Below are 22611 nucleotides of genomic sequence, written 5' to 3' on the forward strand. Positions count from 1 at the left end.
TTCATTAAGATATGGTCATAAATGTAGCCTCTAAAGTGTTAACTAGCTTTTCCTTTGATTTGACCCGGTGACCTAGTTTTTGACCCCACATGACCCAGATTCAAACTTGATCTCAAGATCATCAAGATTAACATTCTGATTAAGTTTCATGAAAATACAGTCATAAATGTGGCCTCTAGAGTGTTAACAAGCTTTTCCTTTGATTTGACCTAGTGACCTAGTTTTTGACCCCCACCTAACCCAGATTTAAACTTGACCTATAGATCATCAAGATTAACATTCTGACCAAGTTTCATTAAGATATGATCATAAATGTGGCCACTACAGTGTTAACAAGCTTTTCCTTTGATTTGACCTGGTGACCTAGTTTTTGACCCCACCTGACCCAGATTTGAACTTGACCTATGGATCATCAAGACTAACATTCTGACCAAGTTTCATTCAGATATGGTCATAAATGTGGCCTCTAGAGTGTTAACTAGCTTTTCTTTTGATTTGACCTATGACCTAGTTTTTGACCCTACATGACTCAGATTCAAACTGGACCTTGAGATCATCAAGATTAACATTCTGACCAAGTTTCATGAAGATATCATCATAAATGTGACCTCTACGGTGTTAATAAGCTTTTCCTTTGATTTGACCTGGTGACCCAGTTTTTGACCCCCGATGACCCAATATCAACCTCGTCCAAGATTTTATTGAGGGTAACATTCTGACCAAGTTTCATTAAGATTGGGCCAAATATGTGAACACTAGAGTGTTAACAAGCTTTTCCTTTGATCTGACCTCGTGACCTAGTTTGACCCCAGATGACACAATATCGAACTCGTTCAAGATTTTATTGAGGGTAACATTCTGACCAAGCTTCATTAAGATTGGGCCAAAATTGTGACCTCTAGAGTGTTAACAAGCTTTTCCTTTGATTTGACCTGGTGACCTAGTTTTTGATCCAAGATGACAAAATATCAAACTCGTCCAAGATTTTATTAAGGGTAACATTCTGACCAAGTTTCATTATGATTGGGCCAAAATTGTGACCTCTATAGAGTGTTAACAAGCTTTTCCTTTGATTTGACCTGGTGACCTTGTTTTTCACCCCCGATGACCCAATATCGAATTCGACAAAGATTTTATTGAGGGTAACATTCTGACCAAGTTTCATTAAGATTAGGTCAAAATTGTGACCTCTAGAGTGTTAACAGTCAAATTGTTGACGACGGACGAAAGGACGGACAGACGGCGACAGACACAGGGCAATCATAAAAGCTCACCTTGAGCACTTCGTGCTCAGGTGAGCTAAAAACTTTATGTCAAAAAGTTTATATTAAACAAAGTTAAAGGAGGATTTTGTATGCCTTTCTCAAACTGAGCACGGGGGATTTTGTTCAGGAGGGGAAATAGAGAGGACAAAGAATTTTGTCCTAAATGATTTGTTGGAATATTAACATACTTACTTGTAAAGCGGACTGATAATCTAGATACGCTGAGACAGAAAAAGTTTTAGCAGCTTATCATTTTTAAAAGCAACAATTAACAAAATACCTGGATCTGACAAATGCCAAAGTATGTATATATTACTGGAAAAGTATTCACAAAGATTAACTCCAATGCTTAAACTTGTTATCAATTCTTTTTTGAAATTAAGAAATCATTTCAACAATTTCCAACATAAAACATTTTATTACATGCTTTTCAGAAAATTATTTAAATATAACAGTGAAATATATCTGGTAATTTCATTGTGAACAATATTTTTTTCAAAAGTTAAATGGGCCAATAGGTAAAAGACATGAAAGAAAAAGAAAGTTTGTTTTGTTTTACATGAAAGAACAAAATATTTTTCACTCCTGAACACCAGATTTTTCTCAAGTGGCTATGTCACTTGTGAACATTTTGTGTCTGGTTTTCTCAGGGTGAACGATATTCTAAAACAAGCAAATACCAGTATCCTCTATGTTGTTTTTGAGAGATGAAAAGACACCTATTTTAGCTGCCACCTGTATTCAGCAGACACCTGATTTGGCAGTCATATTGTGTCATATTCTTGGCTGGCTACTTAATACAGGTTGGAATGTAATTCAAAAATATCTGAACATTGTGCTATTACTGCAGAGTCTGGTTCAGAGGGTGTGGGGATTGGGGCATGGAAGGAGTGCAGGAACAAGTATACAAGCAACATGGAAGTGTGACTATAGATACCGTGTAATCTCTGCATTAGAGCTAGCACATGCACCAGAAGAAATCACTGGATTGAGTGAGTCTTGCCTCGGAGTAGCGGTTCCTGCTCATCATCAGATTCATATGATACTTCGGGAATTACCTCCCTTTTTCTGCCATTCTGTGTAACTGCTGTCAGTAAAGCAGCTAAAAAGAAAAATTGGAAATAAAATAAAACATTTTGTTAAACTACAGGCTTCAAGCTTATAAAACTGAACTTGTAGACAAGTCTAGAGAGCAATTTAGCAATTGGTCAATTTCAAATTGTTATCAGAATCAACCAACCAGATGCCAATGTTTAGTCTCAAAACTGAGTTTTATAACATTATAATCATACAATGGAAAAATGCTGGTACTGAAGAAAATCTAAGCTTACATACATATAGATTTTTTCAGCAAAAATGCAACAGAAAGGATGAGGTTGATACATGAAGTCTTTTAGGATTTAACTTTTATAGGCTTGCCATATTGTGACTTTGGTCAAATCAGCTTTTTTGTGGGGATATGAATTTGTGGATTTCAAAATTTGAAAATATCAGGAATGGAAATATATAACCTGTTTCTCGTGATTAAATTTCGTGGATGCAGTATTTGTTTTTAGCTCGACTTTAAAAAGAAAAGGTAGGGCTATTGGACTCGCAAGTCCAATAGCTCTTCTTTTTCTTCGTAAAGTCGAGCGAAAAACAAAAACTGCATCAAAGCAACTGTCCCAGTGTAGCTATGTCAGTGAATGGTTACACAGGTAACTATGTTGTATTATAAAGTTAAAATGTTGATACCTTTTTTCCTTCGAGTACCCAATGTTTGGGGTATTAATGTGGCAAGGGCAATACCAGCTATCACACTCATTCCGCCAGGTACAGACGTCAGTATATGCCGATAATATGGTGCACATAATGGACAGCAACCCCTGAACATATATACAAATTAACATACTAGTATTGTGAAATCATTAATATTCCTGGGGAATTAATTTTCATAGATTTCGTGGTTCAGTCAATTCACAAAATAAACTTAAGCATAAACTTCCCTTTCATTTTATCCATACAACTGGAAAACCACAAAACTGATGCTCCAACGAAACTGTCTTTTCAGATGATACATTCATGCCAACAAAATAAACAATTTTACAGTATCAGTTAAGTGAAACCACATGTTGGAGGATGACAAAAGGCCTTTTTTCTGTGTTAAAACGGGGCATAATTCTAAAATAATGCAAGCCAGAGTTATCAAACATGTTCCGTGAGATCATCTCATTAAGCAAAAGATTGTGATGAGTTTAAAAGCATTCAGTAAAGTAGCGTCTGAGCAATCTGCTTATATGAGCCACGCCATGAGAAAACCAACATAGTGGCTTTGCGACCAGCATGGATCCAGACCAGCCTGCGCATCCACGCAGTCTGGTCAGGATCCATGCTGTTCGCTAACAGTATGTCTAGTTCCAACAGGCTTTGAAAGCGAACAGCATGGATCCACAGATCCGCAGGCTAGTCTGGATCCATGCTGGTCGCAAATCTACTATGTTGGTTTTCTCATGGCACGGCTCAATTATGTAAAACTTTCACCAAAAGAAATAAAAGTTAGAGCTATATAATTTGCCATGTGAGGCCATCTTACGATGTCAAAAACTTGTGTGATGCCCTAGTATTTTCTGTAAAATCTGCTCACATGGAGCACTTAAAAAATATCTAAGTTTAATTTTGACAAAACCAGTTGTGTACCTTGCCCTGTAAGGTCATTTTATGATGCCAAAGACAAGTGTGAAGGTGAAAGCATTTAGATATAAACTCCAGTGTATCTTGAAAATGGTCAATCAACCAAAAAAATGGATACAGGGTATTCTGTCAGCAAAGGCTTTGTCAATTGTGTAAAAACTTGTAGTGGTTAGTCACTTATGTCAATTCCATTTTGAAGAAAACTCAATAAAATAAATTTCAATAAAGAGATTTCAGTTGGCAGCAAACCAACAAATAGGTCAGGGAGGAAAGACAACATCAACAGCAGACCCATGGGCATTCACTGTGGCCGGTTTCTGTATGTTTTAAACAGACTTAATGCCATAACATTCTCTAAATGTTTTAAATGCATAATTATAAACACTGTTCTTACCAGTTTGACCCAGTTATCTCTTGAAATGTATGTATGTACGTACGTACGTACGTACGTACGTATGCATGTATGTATGTATGGCTAGAACAAGGACTACCAATCACTCAAACAAATTTCTGGGAGCCTGTTGTGTTCGAGCAAACAATGTTTTGTTAGAAGTAATAGTCTACATGTATACATACGCGCCACATGGATGTAGCTGTTGAATCAATGCTATAGCAACACCATTTGAAAGTTTGTCTGTAAAACTCATTGCTCCATACACAAATGCTCCACTCTCCTGTAAAAATATACATATACTGTGAAATCATCATCATATCGTTTTTTTGTGGGTGACATATTTTCATTAATTTTGTGGTTGAATCAATCTGAAAATTAAATCCAAATAAAGATGCAAGATTTTTTTTTTCAAAATAGTGTACAAATTTTACAATAGTGTGAAAAAATTACTCAATATAGTATTATGAAATTCTTACTCAAAACAGTGTGAAAATTCTGTATTTAAAAAAAAATGTGAAAATTCTGTATTTTGAAGTCCACTCCAGTTCACTAATTCGCATGATTTGACAATTACAGAGTCAGGCCAGGCTGACACTTTGTTTAGGACCCAGAATTTTTCTTCATGCAAGGAAGCATTGTGTGAAAGGTTGGTAGTACTATCCTAGAACCTGCTTTAGCCTAAATTAATGTCCTGAAGGAACATCTGGCATTTATCACTACCATCAATGCTGAAAAGTCACTTAAAGACCTAAATTGTGTCAGTGTGACACAACAAGGCAGTAAAACGAAATAATTTCTTACAGTATTATCACCAATCAGATCTGCAGTCATGGCAAGGGAGGTAACTAGCATAGTTGATCCACCTATACCACTGAGTATTGCTGCTCCATACACAAGTTTGCTCCCTTGCGGCAGGAAATAGAAAGCTATGCTTGCCCCTATTGCAAACCCGACTCCTATTAAAAAGGTAACCTGGAACAAGAAATAATTTTTGTAATGTTTTTTTATTAATTCATTCTTTCCCATCAAAAAATCATATGTACATGTTCATTTACAACAGAAAATATTGAGGGTTCCCTTACAGAAGAAAAAGGCCTGCTGCGTACTCTTGCTGTGTACATACAGCGTATATGATGCGTACATGATGTGTACTGAAATCAAGGGCTTTAAATAGTACGCAGGATATACACCTCACATACACCGATAGTACGTTTGTAGTACACTTTTGACATGCAAATGAGCTCTGCCGCGTACTACTTGCGGCGTACATGCTGTGGACTACATAGTACACAGGATTTTACGCTGGGGGAAAATTTAGTATGCGAAAAAATAGTACCCCAGCATGTAGCGGCACATACACTTTTCACATGAAATGAGCCTGCGGTGTACTACCCCTGCGGCGTACATGCTGGTACTCCTGGGCTACATGCTGTGTATCCTGCGGCGTACATTCTGTGTACTCCTGGCCCGAGTCCTGTGGCGACATGCTGTGTACTCCTGCTGCATACATGCTGTGTACTCTTGTGGCCGAAACTGCTGTGATAAGTAAATTCCTTACCCCACCAACTTTTCTTATGCAAATGCAGATCATTTAGACAAAAAAAAAAAAACAGAAAAAAGATAAGTGACATGCATCAATAAGTATTTCCCCTTACCAAAATAATGTAGATTGTGTTATCAAATAAATTGTATGTTTTTTCTTCATCCACTTTTCAATGAAATAGATCAATTTTTGTAGCATGTAATTTGGTAAACATCTGAAGAAAATGGCGCAACTGCATCAAGGGGAAACAATTTTAATGCAACTAAATATAAGTGTTATAAATTTCGAAGTATCTGCGGTGTACATGCAGTGTACTATTTTCTTGTACAAGTCCCTCCTGCGTACATGCAGTGTACTCCTTAAATTTTCAGAGTCTGTGCTGCGTACTTGAAGTGTACTAGTGACCTCCTGCGTACATGCTGTGTACTCGTCGAAATAGTACGCGGCATGTACGCGGCATGCGGTGTATGTAAAATGTACTCCTCTGGCGTACTACTGTGTTCGCGGCATATACACAGCAAATACGCAGCATGTACGCCACAGAGGCTTGCTTCTGTAAGGGTTGAACTGAAAACAGTCATCACTCATACTGTGAATCATTTAATTTTGCTGGCAAATAATTTTCGTGGTTTGGGCAAAACCATCATGACAGTGGGCATGTGAATTTGTGGGGTTTCAAATTTTTAACATTAAATATATGGGAGTGTTACTTATTCACAGGGATTTAAGTTCATCGACTGACTCAACCATGAAAATTAGTCCCCCCAAAATATTAATGATTTCACAGTATTACATAAAGGAATTACGACAGTTTTCTGTTCAGCCCTCGACATACAAACTCTGAAATTCTGTAATGCAAAGACTTCAAATTGACAGGAATTTGATTCAAACATATATAAAGGATTGACAGCATTTCCATTTTTTATATTTACATTAAGCTGAGTACGGTAAGCGGTAAGCGCAAACACTGAGAAATTATTTGATTTCATGTGGATCAAATTTCACGGTTTTGGCCAAATCAGCTATTACATGGGGACATGTGTTTGTGGGTTTAAACTTCTGAAGACAAAAATAAATTAGAATTTTATCTGTTCACTGAGATTTTTGTGGATTGACACAACCATTAAAACCATGGAAATCATTCCTTACAAATATCAATGACTTTACTGTACCTTGATAAGTGGAAGCATACCCTTTTCATCTAGTTCTGGATTTCGAAAAAGTTACTTAAAAACAACAGGGCCAAGATGGCCCTAGGTCGCTCACCTGTGTAACACCATAACAGTGTAAACATGTTTTACTTAGTGATTACATGGAAACAAATATTCTGACCAATTTTCAGTAAGATTGTTGAAGACATTTTGCAAGTTTGAATCAAATCAAACCATAAATAAAGTCTCTATATGGCTGCAAAAACCAAAACAGCAAATTTTGGACCTTTAAGGGGCCATAACTCTGGATCTCATGACGGGATCTGACCAGTTTTCGAAAGGAACCGAGATATTATGGCAATACAAGCCGTGTGCAAGTCTGTAAAAAGTTGATTGCAAAATATTGTCTCTATAGTGTTCACAAGCCAAAAATAGCATATTTTGACACTTTAAGCGGCCAAAACTCTGGAACCTATGATGTGATCTGACCAGTTTCCGAAAGGAACCAAGATATTATGCCAACACAAATTGCGTGTTAGTTTGATTAAAGTTGATTGCAAAATGTGGTATCTATCATGTTCACAAGCAAAAAATAGCGAATTTTGGCCCTTTAAGGGGCCATAACTCTGGAACCCATGATGGGATCTGGCCAGTTTTCGAAAGCAAACGAGATATTATGCCAATACAAGTTGTGTGCAAGTTTTATTAAAGTTGATTGCAAAATGTGGTCTCTATCATGTTCACAAGCCAAATATGGCAAATTTTGGCCCTTTAAGAGGCCATAACTCTGAAACCCATGATGAGATCTGGCCAGTTTTCGAAAGGAACCGAGATATTATGCCCATACAAGTTGTGTGCAAGTTTGATTAAAATCAAATACAAAATGTGGTCTCTATCATGTTCACAAGGAAATTGTGAACGGACAGACGACGTACGCATAGACGACGGACGAAGGGTGATCACAAAAGCTCACCCTGTCACTATGTGACAGGTGAGCTAAAAATGACTGAGATAAACCAACCTTCCTGCCGACAGCAGCATTGATGTATTTCATCAGCAGGGAAGTGACAAAACCACTAACATACACAATTAAAGGTATTATTGCTATAGAATCCTGAAATAAAGATAATCACAGACTTATGAATAATTAATTTGTGCTACATTTAGCAACACTTCTTCAACAGCTCTTGGCCCTTTAAAACTCTGTTTTCAATGATTTAATTAGGAACTTTTTCTTTGATCTCTACAAAGATTACCATGTATATATCAATATAATTATATATATATTTATTTATCAATTTTTTTTTTTTTTAGATTGCAATTGAAACAATTTTTTGTTGTTTACATGGCAACAAATAAAACCTATTAGTCTGATGTTCACAACTTTCTCATTTGTTACTCTAAATAGCACATGTAACTGCTGAGAAACATAATACTGGTAGTAATCTGAATACAAAAACAGATATAAAACAGTATACAGTGTCTGTTCTATTTATAGAGCACCTTACTTGATTTGTAGTATTTTGTCCATAATAAAGTATGCAGATATTACTTACTTTATCAAGTTTTATAGTTTCAACTAAGTATATCGGTAAATACACCTGGGAAATGTTGACAACAAGACGTGTCGACATGTAAATCACAGCAACCTGAAAAATTTCAAAATTTTAATGTAGGGATAACGCATGATTTTTCGTGTTATAATGTCTGCAGAATCACGAGGGATTCAAAAGATGTTATAACACAAAAATAACATGTGCTAACGCTATTCTAGCATAAAACGCGAAAGAACGAATAAATGAATACATTATCTCTCAACGTCATTAAATTTCCATGAAATGCGCGGGAATATCCGAGCTGTTTTTTTCACGTTGACGTTATTTCCATTTGAATTATTGGTTTTGGGGCCGTAATGCTTTAACGCTTTGCCACAGAACGCGCATATATAAAAAGGTGTTATAACAGTACGTGAGCGCGAGAATCTCTCTGTTAATACACGTTTTCTCTCCTGTTAAAACACCCCAAAAAAGTGACAAGAACAGCAATTTTATGCTAGAATAAATATAACATACCATTTTCTTTTTAAATATATTAGTCAGATTTTGTTAATTACAATCAATTCTAATGAATTCATTTCTGTTAAAACACACACACTAAAATGATGTCACGTTTACGTGCGATAACATCAATTTTTTTGTTGCGACCAAGAAAGAGCACTACTATATTTTATTTACTGTTTACTGAACTAATTTATAGCAAAATCATGTTTTACTTAAATTGATATACTCAAAATGGGTTATACACAGTTAGAATAATTAACTTGGGCTATGCCCTCGTGAAATTATTCCACGGACGTATAACTCTTTTCGTGTATCAGTAACGTTAAAACAGGGTTTTGCTATCATTATTTCTTAAATAATAAAAAGATTTACTGCCGTTAAGACTTTTTAATGGAATATCCAACAAGTCAAGGTCACCTCAAAACAGGCAAGTGCATACAGCAGATAAAAAAGACAGTGGTAGCAGATGTTCAAAACAAGAGCTCTCAGTGGACAGTGCTCTCGTCTATTCTCAGTGCTTGAAAGTATAATATGAGCTATGAGTTATACTATAACATTACAATAAGCATATTCTAAGTCGAAAAGGGGCCATAATTCAGTCAAAATGCTTGATAGGGTTGCCTCCTCCTTTTTACAGACTGGAGTCATGATGGTAAACAAGTATGCAAAATATCAAAGCAATATCTCAATGGACTTTGAAAATATTTGGGGTGGTACGCAGACTTTAACATTTATTCTAAGTTAATAGGGGCCATAATTCAGTCAAAATGCTTATAGAGTTGCCTCCTCCTTTTTACAGACTGGGGTCATGATGGTAAACAAGTATGCAAAATATCAAAGCAATATCTCAATGGACTTTAAAAATATTTGGGGTGGTATGCAAACTTTAACGTTTGTGTGACGCTCACGCTAACGCTGATGCTGGGGCGAGTAGGATAACTCCCCTATTCTTCGAATAGTTGAGCTAAAAAGTAATTAAGATGTGTGTTAAGAAAAAGAGATTTAATTGTATTTTTAAATTTAGATCATTTTGTTTGTTTGCTTTGGGTTTAACGCCATTTTTTCAACAGTATTTCAGTCAAAATTTAAATCAATAGCATTTACATAGGAAATCAAAGAAAATATCAGGGTTTAGAATACATTACTTCAAATTTAACAATAAATCCATAAAACTTGCCTGTCTTTTGACGTACTCATTTTCAGCACCCCTCATGACATAGGGTCAATTCATAGAAGAGCCTATTTATTACGACATGCAAACAAGATTTTATCCCATAATATTATATACCCTTCTCAAATGTGCTCATTTGATTGGTTGAAAGGGGTGCATGCGCTGGTCCACAAAAAGTGATACTGACCCGCAAAAGTGATAATGAATTTTCTGACATCAGTTTTTCTTATATGTATGAAATACAGGCCAGTCAAATGAGTGCATTTGAGAAGAGCATATAATATAACAATTATAGACTTATGTTCCAGTCAGTATGTGTTTTTACGGACCTGTAAAAATCATATTGACCTCAGACTGTGTCCTCGGTCAATATCATATTTTACAGGTCCGTAAAAACACATATTGACCGAAACACAAGTCAATAACTGTATAATAAATAATGCAACACTTTCAACTCTTTTTGTTTAATAAGAAAACAATACAAGTTTTGTTAGAATATAAATCTGATGAGTGCAATTTAGCAATCCTTACTTGATAAAACTGATGTTCTTTTAACCAACATTTCCAAGACATGACTAACTGTTTCACAGCAGATTTTTCAATGGTTATTAATGCTGAGGAGTCGTTCAGGGACTCTCTGTTGTTCTGCGAGACAGGTGCAGTCTTTTCCCTCACACCGATATGGAATATCAAACTGAATACTAAACCAAGGCCAACTACTATTAGCACTAACATCTGAAATTAAAAACAAATGAAAATGTTACGGCTTTGCGACTACTAAGGATCAATATCAGTGCACACTCATACTGTTTGTTTATCTCCACATCCATACTGTGTTCATCCCCACATCCATACTGTTTGTTTATCCCCACATCCATACAGCTTGTTTATCCCCACATCCATACTGTTTGTTTATCCCCACATCCATTCTGTCTATTTATCCCCACATCCATACTGTTTGTTTATCGCTACATTCATACAGCTTGTTTATCCCCACATCCATACATCTTGTTAATGCCCACATACATACTGTTTGTTTATCCCCACATCCATACTGTTTGTTTATCCCCACATCCATACTGCTTGTTTATTCCCACATCCATACTGTTTGTTAATGCCCACATCCATACTCTTTGTTTATCTCCACATCCATACTGTTTGTTTATCCCCACATCCATTCTGTTTGTTTATCCCCACATCCATACTGCTTGTTTATTCCCACATCCATACTGTTTGTTAATGCCCACATCCATACTGTTTGTTTATCTCCACATCCATTCTGTTTGTTTATCCCAACATCCATACTGTTTGTTAATTCCCACATCCAATTTGTTCATTTATCCCTACATCCATACTGTTTGTTTATCCCCACATCCATACTGCTTGTTTATCCCCACATCCATTCTGTTCATTTATCCCCACATCCATACTGTTTGTTAATTCCCACATCCAATTTGTTCATTTATCCCTACATCCATACTGTTTGTTTATCCCCACATCCATACTGCTTGTTTATCCCCACATCCATTCTGTTCATTTATCCCCACATCCATACTGTTTGTCATTTCCCACATCCATTCTGTTCATTTATCCACAAATCCATACTGTTTGTTCCATTCTGTTTGTTTATCCCCACATCAATACCGTTTGTTTATCCCCACATCCATTCTGTTCATTTATCCCTACATCCATACTGTTTGTTTATCCCAACATCCATTCTGTTTGTTTATCCCCACATCCATACTGTTGTCAATTCCCATATCATTCTGTTTGTTTATCCCCACATCCATTCTGTTCATTTATCCCTACATCCATACTGTTTGTTTATCCCCACATCCATACTGTTTGTTTATCCCCACATTCATTCTGTTTGTTTATCCCCGCATCCATACTGTTTGTCAATTCCCACATACATTCTGTTTGTTTATCCCCACATCTATACTGTTTGTTCCATTCTGTTCGTTTATCCCCACATCCATACTGTTTGTTTATCCCCACATCCATACTGTTTGTTCCATTCTGTTTGTTTATCCCCACATCCATACTGTTTGTTCCATTCTGTTTGTTTATCCCCACATCCATACTGTTTGTCAATTTCCACATACATTCTGTTTGTTTATCCACACATCCATACTGTTTGTTCCATTCTGTTCGTTTATCCACACATCCATGCTGTTTGTTTATTCCCACATCCATACTGTTTGTTTATTCCCACATCCATACTGTTTGTTTATTCCCACATCCATTCTGTTCATTTATCCCCACATCCATACTGTTTGTTTATTCCCACATCCATACTGTTTGTTTATTCTCACATCCATTCTGTTCATTTATCCACACATCCATACTGTTTGTTTATCCCCACATCCATACTGTTTGTTAATGCCCACATCCATACTGTTTGTTTATCCCCACATCCATACTGTTTGTTTATCCCCACATCCATACTGTTTGTTAATGCCCAAAATGTATGTATGTATCTCAACATCCATTCTGTTCATTTATCCCCACATCCATACTGTTTGTTAATGCCCACATCCATACTGTTTGTTTATCCCCACATCCATACTGTTTGTTTATCCCCACATCCATACTGTTTGTTTATCCCCACATCCATACTGTTTGTTAATGCCCAAAATGTATGTATGTATCTCAACATCCATTCTGTTCATTTATCCCCACATCCATACTGTTTGTTAATGCCCACATCCATACTGTTTGTTTATCCCCACATCCATACTGTTTGTTTATCCCCACATCCATACTGCTTGTTTATCTCAACATCCATTCTGTTCATTTATCCCCACATCCATACTGTTTGTTTATCCCCACATCCATACTGTTTTTTTAATGTCCACATCCATACTGTTTGTTTATCCCCACATCCATACTGTTTGTTTATCAATTTCAGCACTTGTGTTCAACTTATAAACCAACAGTATTTATCCAGATCAGACTGCACAGCTTTTCATACAGTGGCCCTCAAACATCCTTCAGGCTACTGTAAAACTATTATTCTTGGTCAGAATAAATGTTCTTAGTTCCTTCAATATGGCTATTTCATGGGAGGCATGAATTAGTGAATTTCTATTCAAAGGGTAAAATCCACAAATTTAGTCATTGGTAAGTAATAACTTTTTAGTATAATACAGTGCTCCATCTCTACAACAACACCCTTTGGGAGTAAGAAAATTTGATTGTTGTTCAGATGGAGTTGTTGTAGAGAGGTAAAATAAAGAACAATTAGCATATTTTGGAGTCAGTAGCAAGAGTTGTTGCAAGGAGGGAATTGTTGTTCAGAGGGCTGCTATAGAGAGGGAGCATTGTGTGTATACAGTTACTAAATAGTGAAAAAGTACAAATTTTATCTTTCTAAATACATAAATATTTCCCTGTTACGATATCAAGCTGGTTGTAAAAGCCTCTTGATCATGGTCATTTAAGTAAATTAAACTGTTGTTATAGGTGCAGTGCCTCTGTGGCAAAGTGGTTAAGGGCACTGACTGGATCACTCTGCCTTCACCACTGTAGATTCCAAAACCTATCTAGAATGTAAAGTTCTTTCAGGTGACAAAGTCATCCTGTGGGCTAAAGCAAGGTTGTGGTTCTACCCAAATGCCTGTCTGTGCTTAACATTAAGTGCAGAGATCCAAAATAAGAATAATTACTCTAAATTTTGAAGAATCATCAGGACCAAGTTGTTTAGAAACATCAGAATTCTGTCCAAGATCAAATAACAACCAAGCAATACCATACACCATCATGTTGGACAATACTGTAAAAGCATACCTGGAAAAAGATACAAAAACATAGTGCTTATTTCTTCTATAATTTGTAAAATTATGTATGCAAGAAAAAAAGTCTGACACAGGTTGTAGGTGTGGGCAGAGGTGTCTGGTTGTAGGTGTGGATAGAGATGTCACTGGTTGTAGGTGTGGATAGAGATGTCACTGATTGCATGTGTGGATAGAGATGTCTGGTTGTAGGTGTGGAGAGAGATGTCACTGGTTGTAGGTGTGGATAGAGATGTCACTGGTTGTAGGTGTGGATAGAGGTGTCACTGGCTGTAGGTGTGGATAGAGATGTCACTGGTTGTAGGTGTTGATAGAGATGTCACTGGTTGTAGGTGTGGATAGAGATGTCACTGGTTGTAGGTGTTGATAGAGATGTCACTGGTTGTAGGTGTGCACAGAGGTGTCACTGGTTTTAGGTGTGGATAGAGATGTCACTGGTTAAGGTTGATGAGATGTCACTGGTTGTTGGGGTGGGTTAGGTGTCTGGTTGTAGGTGTGGATAGAGATGTCACTGGTTGTAGGTGTGGATAGAGATGTCTGGTTGTAGGTGTGGATAGAGATGTCACTGGTTGTAGGTGTGGATAGAGGTGTCTGGTTGTAGGTGTGGATAGAGATGTCACTGGTTGTAGGTGTGGATAGAGGTGTCTGGTTGTAGGTGTGGATAGAGGTGTCTGGTTGTAGGTGTGGATAGAGATGTCACTGGTTGTAGGTGTGGATAGAGATGTCACTGGTTTTGAGGTGTGGATAGAGGTGTCTGGTTGTAGGTGTGGGGTAGAGATGTCACTGGTTGTAGGTGTGGATGAGATTGTCACTGGTTGTAGGTGTGGATAGAGATTGTCACTGATTGTAGGTGTGGATAGAGATGTCACTGGTTTTTAGGTGTGGATAGAGGTGTCTGGTTGCAGGTGTGGACAGAGATGTCACTGGTTGTAGGTGTGGACAGAGATGTCACTGGTTGTAGGTGTGGACAGAGATGTCACTGGTTGTAGGTGTGGACAGAGATGTCACTGGTTGTAGGTGTGGACAGAGATGTCACTGGTTGTAGGTGTGGACAGAGATGTCACTGGTTGTAGGTGTGGATAGAGATGTCACTGGTTGTAGGTGTGGACAGAGATGTCATGTTGTAGGTATAATAGAGGTTGTTGGTTGTAGGTGTGGATAGAGAGTCACTGTTGTAGGTGTGGATAGAGGTGTCCCGGTTGTAGTGTGGATAGAGATGTCCGGTTGTAGGTGTGGATAGAGATGTCACTGGGTTTTAGGTGTGGATAGAGATTTTCACTGGTTGTAGGTGTGGATAGAGATGTCCCCAGGTTGTAGGTGTGGGATAGAGATGTCATGGTTGGGAGGTGTGGATAGAGGTGTCGGTTGTAGGTGTGGATAGAGTTGTCTGGTTGTAGGTGTGGATAGAGATGTCACTGGTTGTAGGTGTGGATAGAGGTGTCTGGTTGTAGGTGTGGATAGAGGTGTCTGGTTGTAGGTGTGGATAGAGATGTCACTGGTTGTAGGTGTGGATAGAGATGTCACTGGTTGTAGGTATGGATAGAGGTGTCTGGTTGTAGGTGTGGATAGAGATGTCACTGGTTGTAGGTGTGGATAAAGATGTCACTGGTTGTAGGTGTGGATAGAGATGTCACTGGTTGTAGGTGTGGATAGAGGTGTCTGGTTGTAGGTGTGGATAGAGATGTCACTGGTTGTAGGTGTGGACAGAGATGTCACTGGTTGTAGGTGTGGACAGAGATGTCACTGGTTGTAGGTGTGGACAGAGATGTCACTGGTTGTAGGTGTGGATAGAGATGTCACTGGTTGTAGGTGTGGATAGAGATGTCACTGGTTGTAGGTGTGGATAGAGGTGTCTGGTTGTAGGTGTGGATAGAGATGTCACTGGTTGTAGGTGTGGATAGAGATGTCACTGGTTGTAGGTGTGGATAGAGGTGTCTGGTTGTAGGTGTGGATAGAGATGTCACTGGTTGTAGGTATGGATAGAGGTGTCTGGTTGTAGGTGTGGATAGAGATGTCACTGGTTGTAGGTGTGGACAGAGATGTCACTGGTTGTAGGTGTGGATAGAGATGTCACTGGTTGTAGGTGTGGATAGAGATGTCACTGGTTGTAGGTGTGGATAGAGATGTCACTGGTTGTAGGTGTGGATAGAGGTGTCTGGTTGTAGGTGTGGATACAGATGTCACTGGTTGTAGGTGTGGATAGAGATGTCACTGGTTGTAGGTGCTGATAGAGATGTCACTGGTTGTAGGTGTGGATAGAGATGTCACTGGTTGTAGGTGTGGATAGAGATGTCTGGTTGTAGGTGTGGATAGAGATGTCTGATTGTAGGTGTGGACAGAGATGTCACTGGTTGTAGGTGTGGATAGAGATGTCACTGGTTGTAGGTGTGGATAGAGATGTCACTGGTTGTAGGTGTGGATAGAGATGTCTGGTTGTAGGTGTGGATAGAGATGTCACTGGTGTAGGTGTGGGTAGAGATGCACTGGTTGTAGGTGTGGATAGAGATGTCACTGGTTGTAGGTGTGGAAAGAGATGTCTGGTTGCGGTTGGATAGAGATGTCTGATTGTAGGGGTGGACAGAGATGTCACTGGTTGTAGGTGTGGATAGAGATGTCTGGTTGTAGGTGTGGATAGAGATGTCACTGGTTGTAGGTGTGGATAGAGATGTCACTGGTTGTAGGTGTGGATAGAGATGTCTGGTTGTAGGTGTGGATAGATATGTCTGGTTGTAGGTGTGGACAGAGATGTCACTGGTTGTAGGTGTGGACAGAGATGTCACTGGTTGTAGGTGTGGATAGAGATGTCACTGGTTGTAGGTGTGGACAGAGATGTCACTGGTTGTAGGTATGGATAGAGGTGTCTGGTTGTAGGTGTGGATAGAGATGTCACTGGTTGTAGGTGTGGATAGAGGTGTCTGGTTGTAGGTGTGGATAGAGATGTCACTGGTTGTAGGTGTGGATAGAGATGTCACTGGTTGTAGGTGTGGATAGAGATGTCACTGGTTGTAGGTGTGGACAAGATGTCACTGGTGGCAGTGTGGATAGAGATGTCACTGGTTGTAGTGTGGATATAGATGTCTGGTTGTAGGTGTGGATAGAGATGGTCTGATTGTAGGTGTGGATAGAAAATGCACGGTTGTAGGTGTGGATAGAGATGTCACTGGTTGTAGGTGTGGATAGAGATGTCACTGGTTGTAGGTGTGGATAGAGATGTCTGGTTGTAGGTGTGGATAGAGATATCTGATTGTAGGTGTGGACAGAGATGTCACTGGTTGTAGGTGTGGATAGAGATGTCTGGTTGTAGGTGTGGATAGAGATGTCACTGGTTGTAGGTGTGGATAGAGATGTCACTGGTTGTAGGTGTGGATAGAGATGTCTGGTTGTAGGTGTGGATAGATATGTCTGGTTGTAGGTGTGGATAGAGATGTCACTGGTTGTAGGTGTGGATAGAGATGTCTGGTTGTAGGTGTGGATAGATATGTCTGGTTGTAGGTGTGGATAGAGATGTCACTGGTTGTAGGTGTGGATAGAGATGTCACTGGTTGTAGGTGTGGATAGAGATGTCACTGGTTGAAGGTGTGGATAGAGGTGTCTGGTTGTAGGTGTGGACAGAGATGTCACTGGTTGTAGGTGTGGATAGAGATGTCTGGTTGTAGGTGTGGATAGAGATGTCACTGGTTGTAGGTGTGGATAGAGATGTCTGGTTGTAGGTGTGGATAGATATGTCTGGTTGTAGGTGTGGATAGAGATGTCACTGGTTGTAGGTGTGGATACAGATGTCTGGTTGTAGGTGTGGATACAGATGTCTGGTTGTAGGTGTGGATAGAGATGTCACTGGTTGTAGGTGTGGATAGAGATGTCACTGGTTGTAGGTGTGGATAGAGATGTCACTGGTTGAAGGTGTGGATAGAGGTGTCTGGTTGTAGGTGTGGACAGAGATGTCACTGGTTGTAGGTATGGACAGAGATGTCACTGGTTGTAGGTGTGGATAGAGATGTCACTGGTTGTAGGTTGGACAGAGATGTCACTGGTTGTAGGTATGGATAGAGATGTCACTGGTTGTAGGTGTGGATAGAGATGTCACTGGTTGTAGGTGTGCACAGAGATGTCACTGGTTGTAGGTGTGCACAGAGATGTCACTGGTTGTAGGTGTGGATAGAGATGTCACTGGTTGTAGGTGTGGATAGAGATGTCACTGGTTGTAGGTGTGGATAGATGTCACTGGTTGTAGGGGTGGGTAGAGATGTCACTGGTTGAAGGTGTGGGGTAGAGATGTCACTGGGTTTTAGGTGTGGGATAGAGATGTCACTGGTTGTAGGTGTGGACAGAGATGTCACTGGTTGTAGGTGTGGATAGAGATGTCACTGGTTGTAGGTGTGGATAGAGATGTCACTGGTTGTAGGTGTGCATAAAGATGTCACTGGTTGTAGGTGTGCACAGAGATGTCACTGGTTGTAGGTATGGATAGAGATGTCACTGGTTGTAGGTGCAATGCCATGAATTCATGGATTTAGACTTTTCCAGAGAAAATTAATTAGAATTTTAATTGTCTGTTAGTATATCCTTGGTTGGTGTTACCACAAATTTCATGAAAATTAATCCCCACTCCCCAGCAAGAATATTACGGTTTTACAGTACATTAAGTATTTTACTAAAACGTAATAGGACTGACTAATAAAGAACTTTAAATTTTATGAAAGTACATGTATACCTGTAGCTATTTAAACCTACTCTCTCATTTGTGCAATCCGTGAGATCTGGTATAAGTGAGAGATGGTTGATTTGTGTTGAGGCCCAGCCAAACTGGAAAATGACAACAAATGGTGCAAAGTAAATAAACTGTGACCAGTCGGGAGCGTGGTCACATGTGATGCAGCCTAGAAACAGGAACGGAAAACTGCACATCACACATAATGTTCCTGAAATGTAAATATGAGAATTGATAAAACATGGCATTATTTAATACAAGATTAAATTAATACTTTAAAAGATTTATTCACAAATCAGAAGGTTCAATGTTATAAAATAGAGTTTGTGAACCAGTTTCAAAACAGCATCTAATTGCTTGTTTCTGTGCATAAATTTGAAATTAACCAATGGCATGATTGTACCATGAAAAAAGTCTACAAATTTACTATTTAAACCTTTGCTCATGTACAATATATTTCTTAGTATAGTAATATTGAGTTAAAGTTTGGGGCAAGGCTGCCATTTCCAGTATTGAAGCTGTTAACTCCAGATGTACACAACTATAAAATGGACATAACAAGTTAATACTAATATAATGTAACAATTTAAATGTAAAGTGATTTATCATTTGATGTCAACATTTATAGTGTGTTAAGTTTAAACTTATTAATTTCACATCCATTGTAGAGAAAGTTATTACTGTGAACTCAACCAATTTTGAGAGTTTCAAATTTCATGGGTTTTTTTTTTGCCAAAAACGGCTTTTTTGTGGGGAAAGGAATTTGTGTGATCTAAATACAATGTATAAAGTTACAACCACTAAATAGACAAAAATTAGTCTCTAATGAATATTAATCCTTCACCTGCTAAATTTCTATAATAAACTTGTCCAACTTTCAATTTGGACAGAACCATTATCTGTTAAAAGGGGGGATTACTAAATATATACGGACTGAATAGCATGATCAGACTTCATGGATGTACAGGCTGATCATGATCTACACTGGTCGCAAAGGAAGAATCAATCATGTCCAGCATGATAAGGGTTAATGAGTGCAAAGTTACGGAGATCACTGTCAAATTTTCACTTGCACCAAGATTCAAACCCACAACGTTTGGGTCCAGTCAGATGTTATTTCAGGATTCCATCCCACAACCTCTGTGATAACAATCAGATGCATTTCTGGGCTTCAAACCTGCCTCCTTTGTGACAAGTCTTACATTTTTCCAGTATTCAAGGATATACATCCTTCAGCCTTACAATTTTAGTTTTTCCAGATTGGTTATCATATAAAACTCACCTAAAAAATGCCATGTTTTTCGTTTGCCCATGTTAAAGCATCCTTTCACACGATCAGATTCATATCCAATGAATGGCGTGAATATAGCATCACTAATCTGTCCAATCAGAACTAAGTCTCCTGCTAATGCATTATCAAATTTCTTTACTTGGTGAAAATAAATTATCATGTAGGTAAACCACATAGATGCCGTCAGATCGTTCAACACATGGCCAACACTGTACGCAAACTTTTGAAGAAGCGGCAAGCGCCCTCTGTTAGATACCGTTTGACTCGACATCTTTTTGCTCAGTCTTATAATCTAAGTGCTTACAACAATATTTTCACTGACAAATTCTGATAAATGTACACTGTTACACAAGTTGAATTACAGAAAACTGCTTTCAAGTTTCATTCATTTTTTTTTTTTTCAAAACAGAATAATAAAATTAAGTTTAACCATACTTAAAAAATGCACTGAATGACCTTAGTCATGTGAATCTGACAGGGTATATCTTAACAAGTAATGTTTCATCTGCATTATTTAAAACTGCACTATAAAACGTTTGTATCGCAATATCTGACGGGTAAATAAAATCTTGTGACTTGTTTATTTAAGGTTGTAGTACAAGCTGGGTCTTTTTTCACTCCAATAAGTAGAAAACTGGAGTCATCTGCTGCATGTTTATTGCACGTACGTGCAGTGTTCACTTCACACGCTGATCATGTGCTGTATAAATGTACTGATTTAATCATGGTTTATCCATCAGACAGTCCTCTTGTAGATAAGACAAAACAACTTGAAAATCGGACTGAAAAATAAAACAGAAAGAAAATAACTAATTTGCGAGGTAACATAGTACAGTATCATACATCCAAAATCATTTACATTGGGCCAGTCATTAAGATTGGACCAAAACTGTGACCTCTAGAGTTTTAACAAATCAATTGTTGATGCCTTATGACAGGTGCCAGACCATCTACAATACCAAAAGCTTCACCTTATTGATATTTTGCAGAATTTTACTATCATAATGTTTATTTTTGAAGAGATCTACCTCTCAAGCTTGTAAAAAATGTTAAGTTTTAGTACAGCTTAGATAATGTCTCATTTGTATGCATGTCATTAAATGAAATAAACAATTACTATTTTTGTTATCTTAAAATACCAAACAAGGAAAATCATTTACCTTGACAGTGTTAATTAACAATATAGGAGAGTAAATCCTGCTGTAATTAATTTTAACATGCAACAACTGTTTTGTATCCACAGGATTTTCAATGTTTTAATATTTAACCCGACTAGCTTTTTAATGTTAATATTTAACATTAAGTCTTACAGTCACTTGACAATACATTTTGTTTATTCCGGGTTTTCCATCTTGTTTCAACAGTGTTTCTTTTTTTGTTGGGTTTAACGTGGCATTGACGCAATTATAGGTCATATGGCAACTTTTCAGCTTTGATGGTGGAGGAAGACCCTTGGTGCCCCTCCATGCATTATTACCTCCTACCTCCCATAAGCCAGCTGGATGGCTTCCTTCAGACCTAACATGAAGAATTCAATGTGTTGAGTGAAGTGAGGGGCAAGTGATTCAAAGTCAGTAACCTTAACCATTCCTTCACGGAGGCCCCTCAACTGTATTTCAGTTATGTAACGGCCGTCAGTTATACAGATCCCATATTCATCAACGTTAACTTAAGACTTTGCATAAATATTCATTCTGAAGCTACAATTACCGCTGCAAAATTTCATTTATATAGGTTACAGACCTATTATTAGTTTAGATAGACTTACTTTTGAATGCTTTGAGTCACTGTGACTATCCTCACTCATACAATTATGCAATGCACTTTATTTTGCAGAGCAAACTCATTAATGTCAATATTTTTTCTGCCACTTTTTGGTGGATGAATGACACCACTGGCTCTGTATGATTTTTCTGCAGATTTCTCAAAAACAGGTAATATTTTGAGTTACACTTTATTTCAACAAATCAAACAACAAAAGTTTATATATTCTTTGACATTTTATCTATTTTAATATTAGAAAATATTACGACCCATGCAGTCATTTTTGACCAATCAGCAGATCAAACACACATAATAGCCTCGCAATTTCCCAAGACAAAATTAACTTTTGCCAAACATTTGAATTTATATTAATGTTCCCTAAACATATGACAATAATGATTATTTGCTGTTCCTTAAGTGTAATTGTCTGACTGTAAACATTGATGAATACAGGTCCTGGATTCTGCATGAGAAAAGCTTGTGTTCTACACGTTACTAACAATTTCCCCACATGAATCAAAGGTGGAAGACAAATGATTCAGATACAATTTCTTCAATCAAACTGTAAAGGATAAATTACACCAAACTCTGTACACTACACACTATGTAAGATGTCATAGAGAACATACACTACACCCTGTGTAAATTGTCACAGGGAACATACACCACACCCTGTGTGAATTGTCACAGAGAACATTATTACACTGCACCCTATGTAAGACATCATCAAAAACATACACCATACCCTGTATTAAATGTCATAGAGAAAATACACTGCACCCTGTGTAAATTGTCATAGA

The 22611-nt window shown here is 37.9% G+C and overlaps 2 protein-coding genes across 6 annotated transcripts in view; both read right to left on the minus strand.

Moving 5' to 3' along the window:
- The window catches only part of LOC128558941 (titin homolog), a 164643-nt gene that overhangs the window by 75934 nt on the left and 66098 nt on the right, over positions 1-22611 (minus strand). The window lies entirely within an intron of this gene.
- LOC128558938 (major facilitator superfamily domain-containing protein 12-like) overlaps positions 1-22611 on the minus strand; it is a 33865-nt gene that overhangs the window by 8234 nt on the left and 3020 nt on the right. For 2 of the 5 annotated variants that reach the window (XM_053549331.1, XM_053549328.1), the window contains exons 2-11: positions 20039-20829; positions 18760-18967; positions 13923-14043; positions 10786-10989; positions 8580-8672; positions 8045-8137; positions 5131-5301; positions 4512-4609; positions 3000-3130; positions 2269-2367 (exon numbers count right to left, since the gene is read on the minus strand). In XM_053549331.1, the coding sequence (XP_053405306.1) occupies positions 2269-2367; positions 3000-3130; positions 4512-4609; positions 5131-5301; positions 8045-8137; positions 8580-8672; positions 10786-10989; positions 13923-14043; positions 18760-18967; positions 20039-20318 (1498 nt within the window). In that variant the 5' untranslated portion in view covers positions 20319-20829. Of the gene's footprint in view, positions 1-1457; positions 2368-2999; positions 3131-4511; positions 4610-5130; positions 5302-8044; positions 8138-8579; positions 8673-10785; positions 10990-13922; positions 14044-18759; positions 18968-20038; positions 20830-21207; positions 21232-22611 lie in introns of those variants that run through there. The other 3 variants (XM_053549330.1, XR_008371969.1, XM_053549332.1) reach the window with 3 other exon arrangements.

The sequence above is a fragment of the Mercenaria mercenaria genome, chromosome 8 (genome assembly GCF_021730395.1).
Source record: "Mercenaria mercenaria strain notata chromosome 8, MADL_Memer_1, whole genome shotgun sequence".
NCBI lineage: Eukaryota > Metazoa > Mollusca > Bivalvia > Venerida > Veneridae > Mercenaria > Mercenaria mercenaria.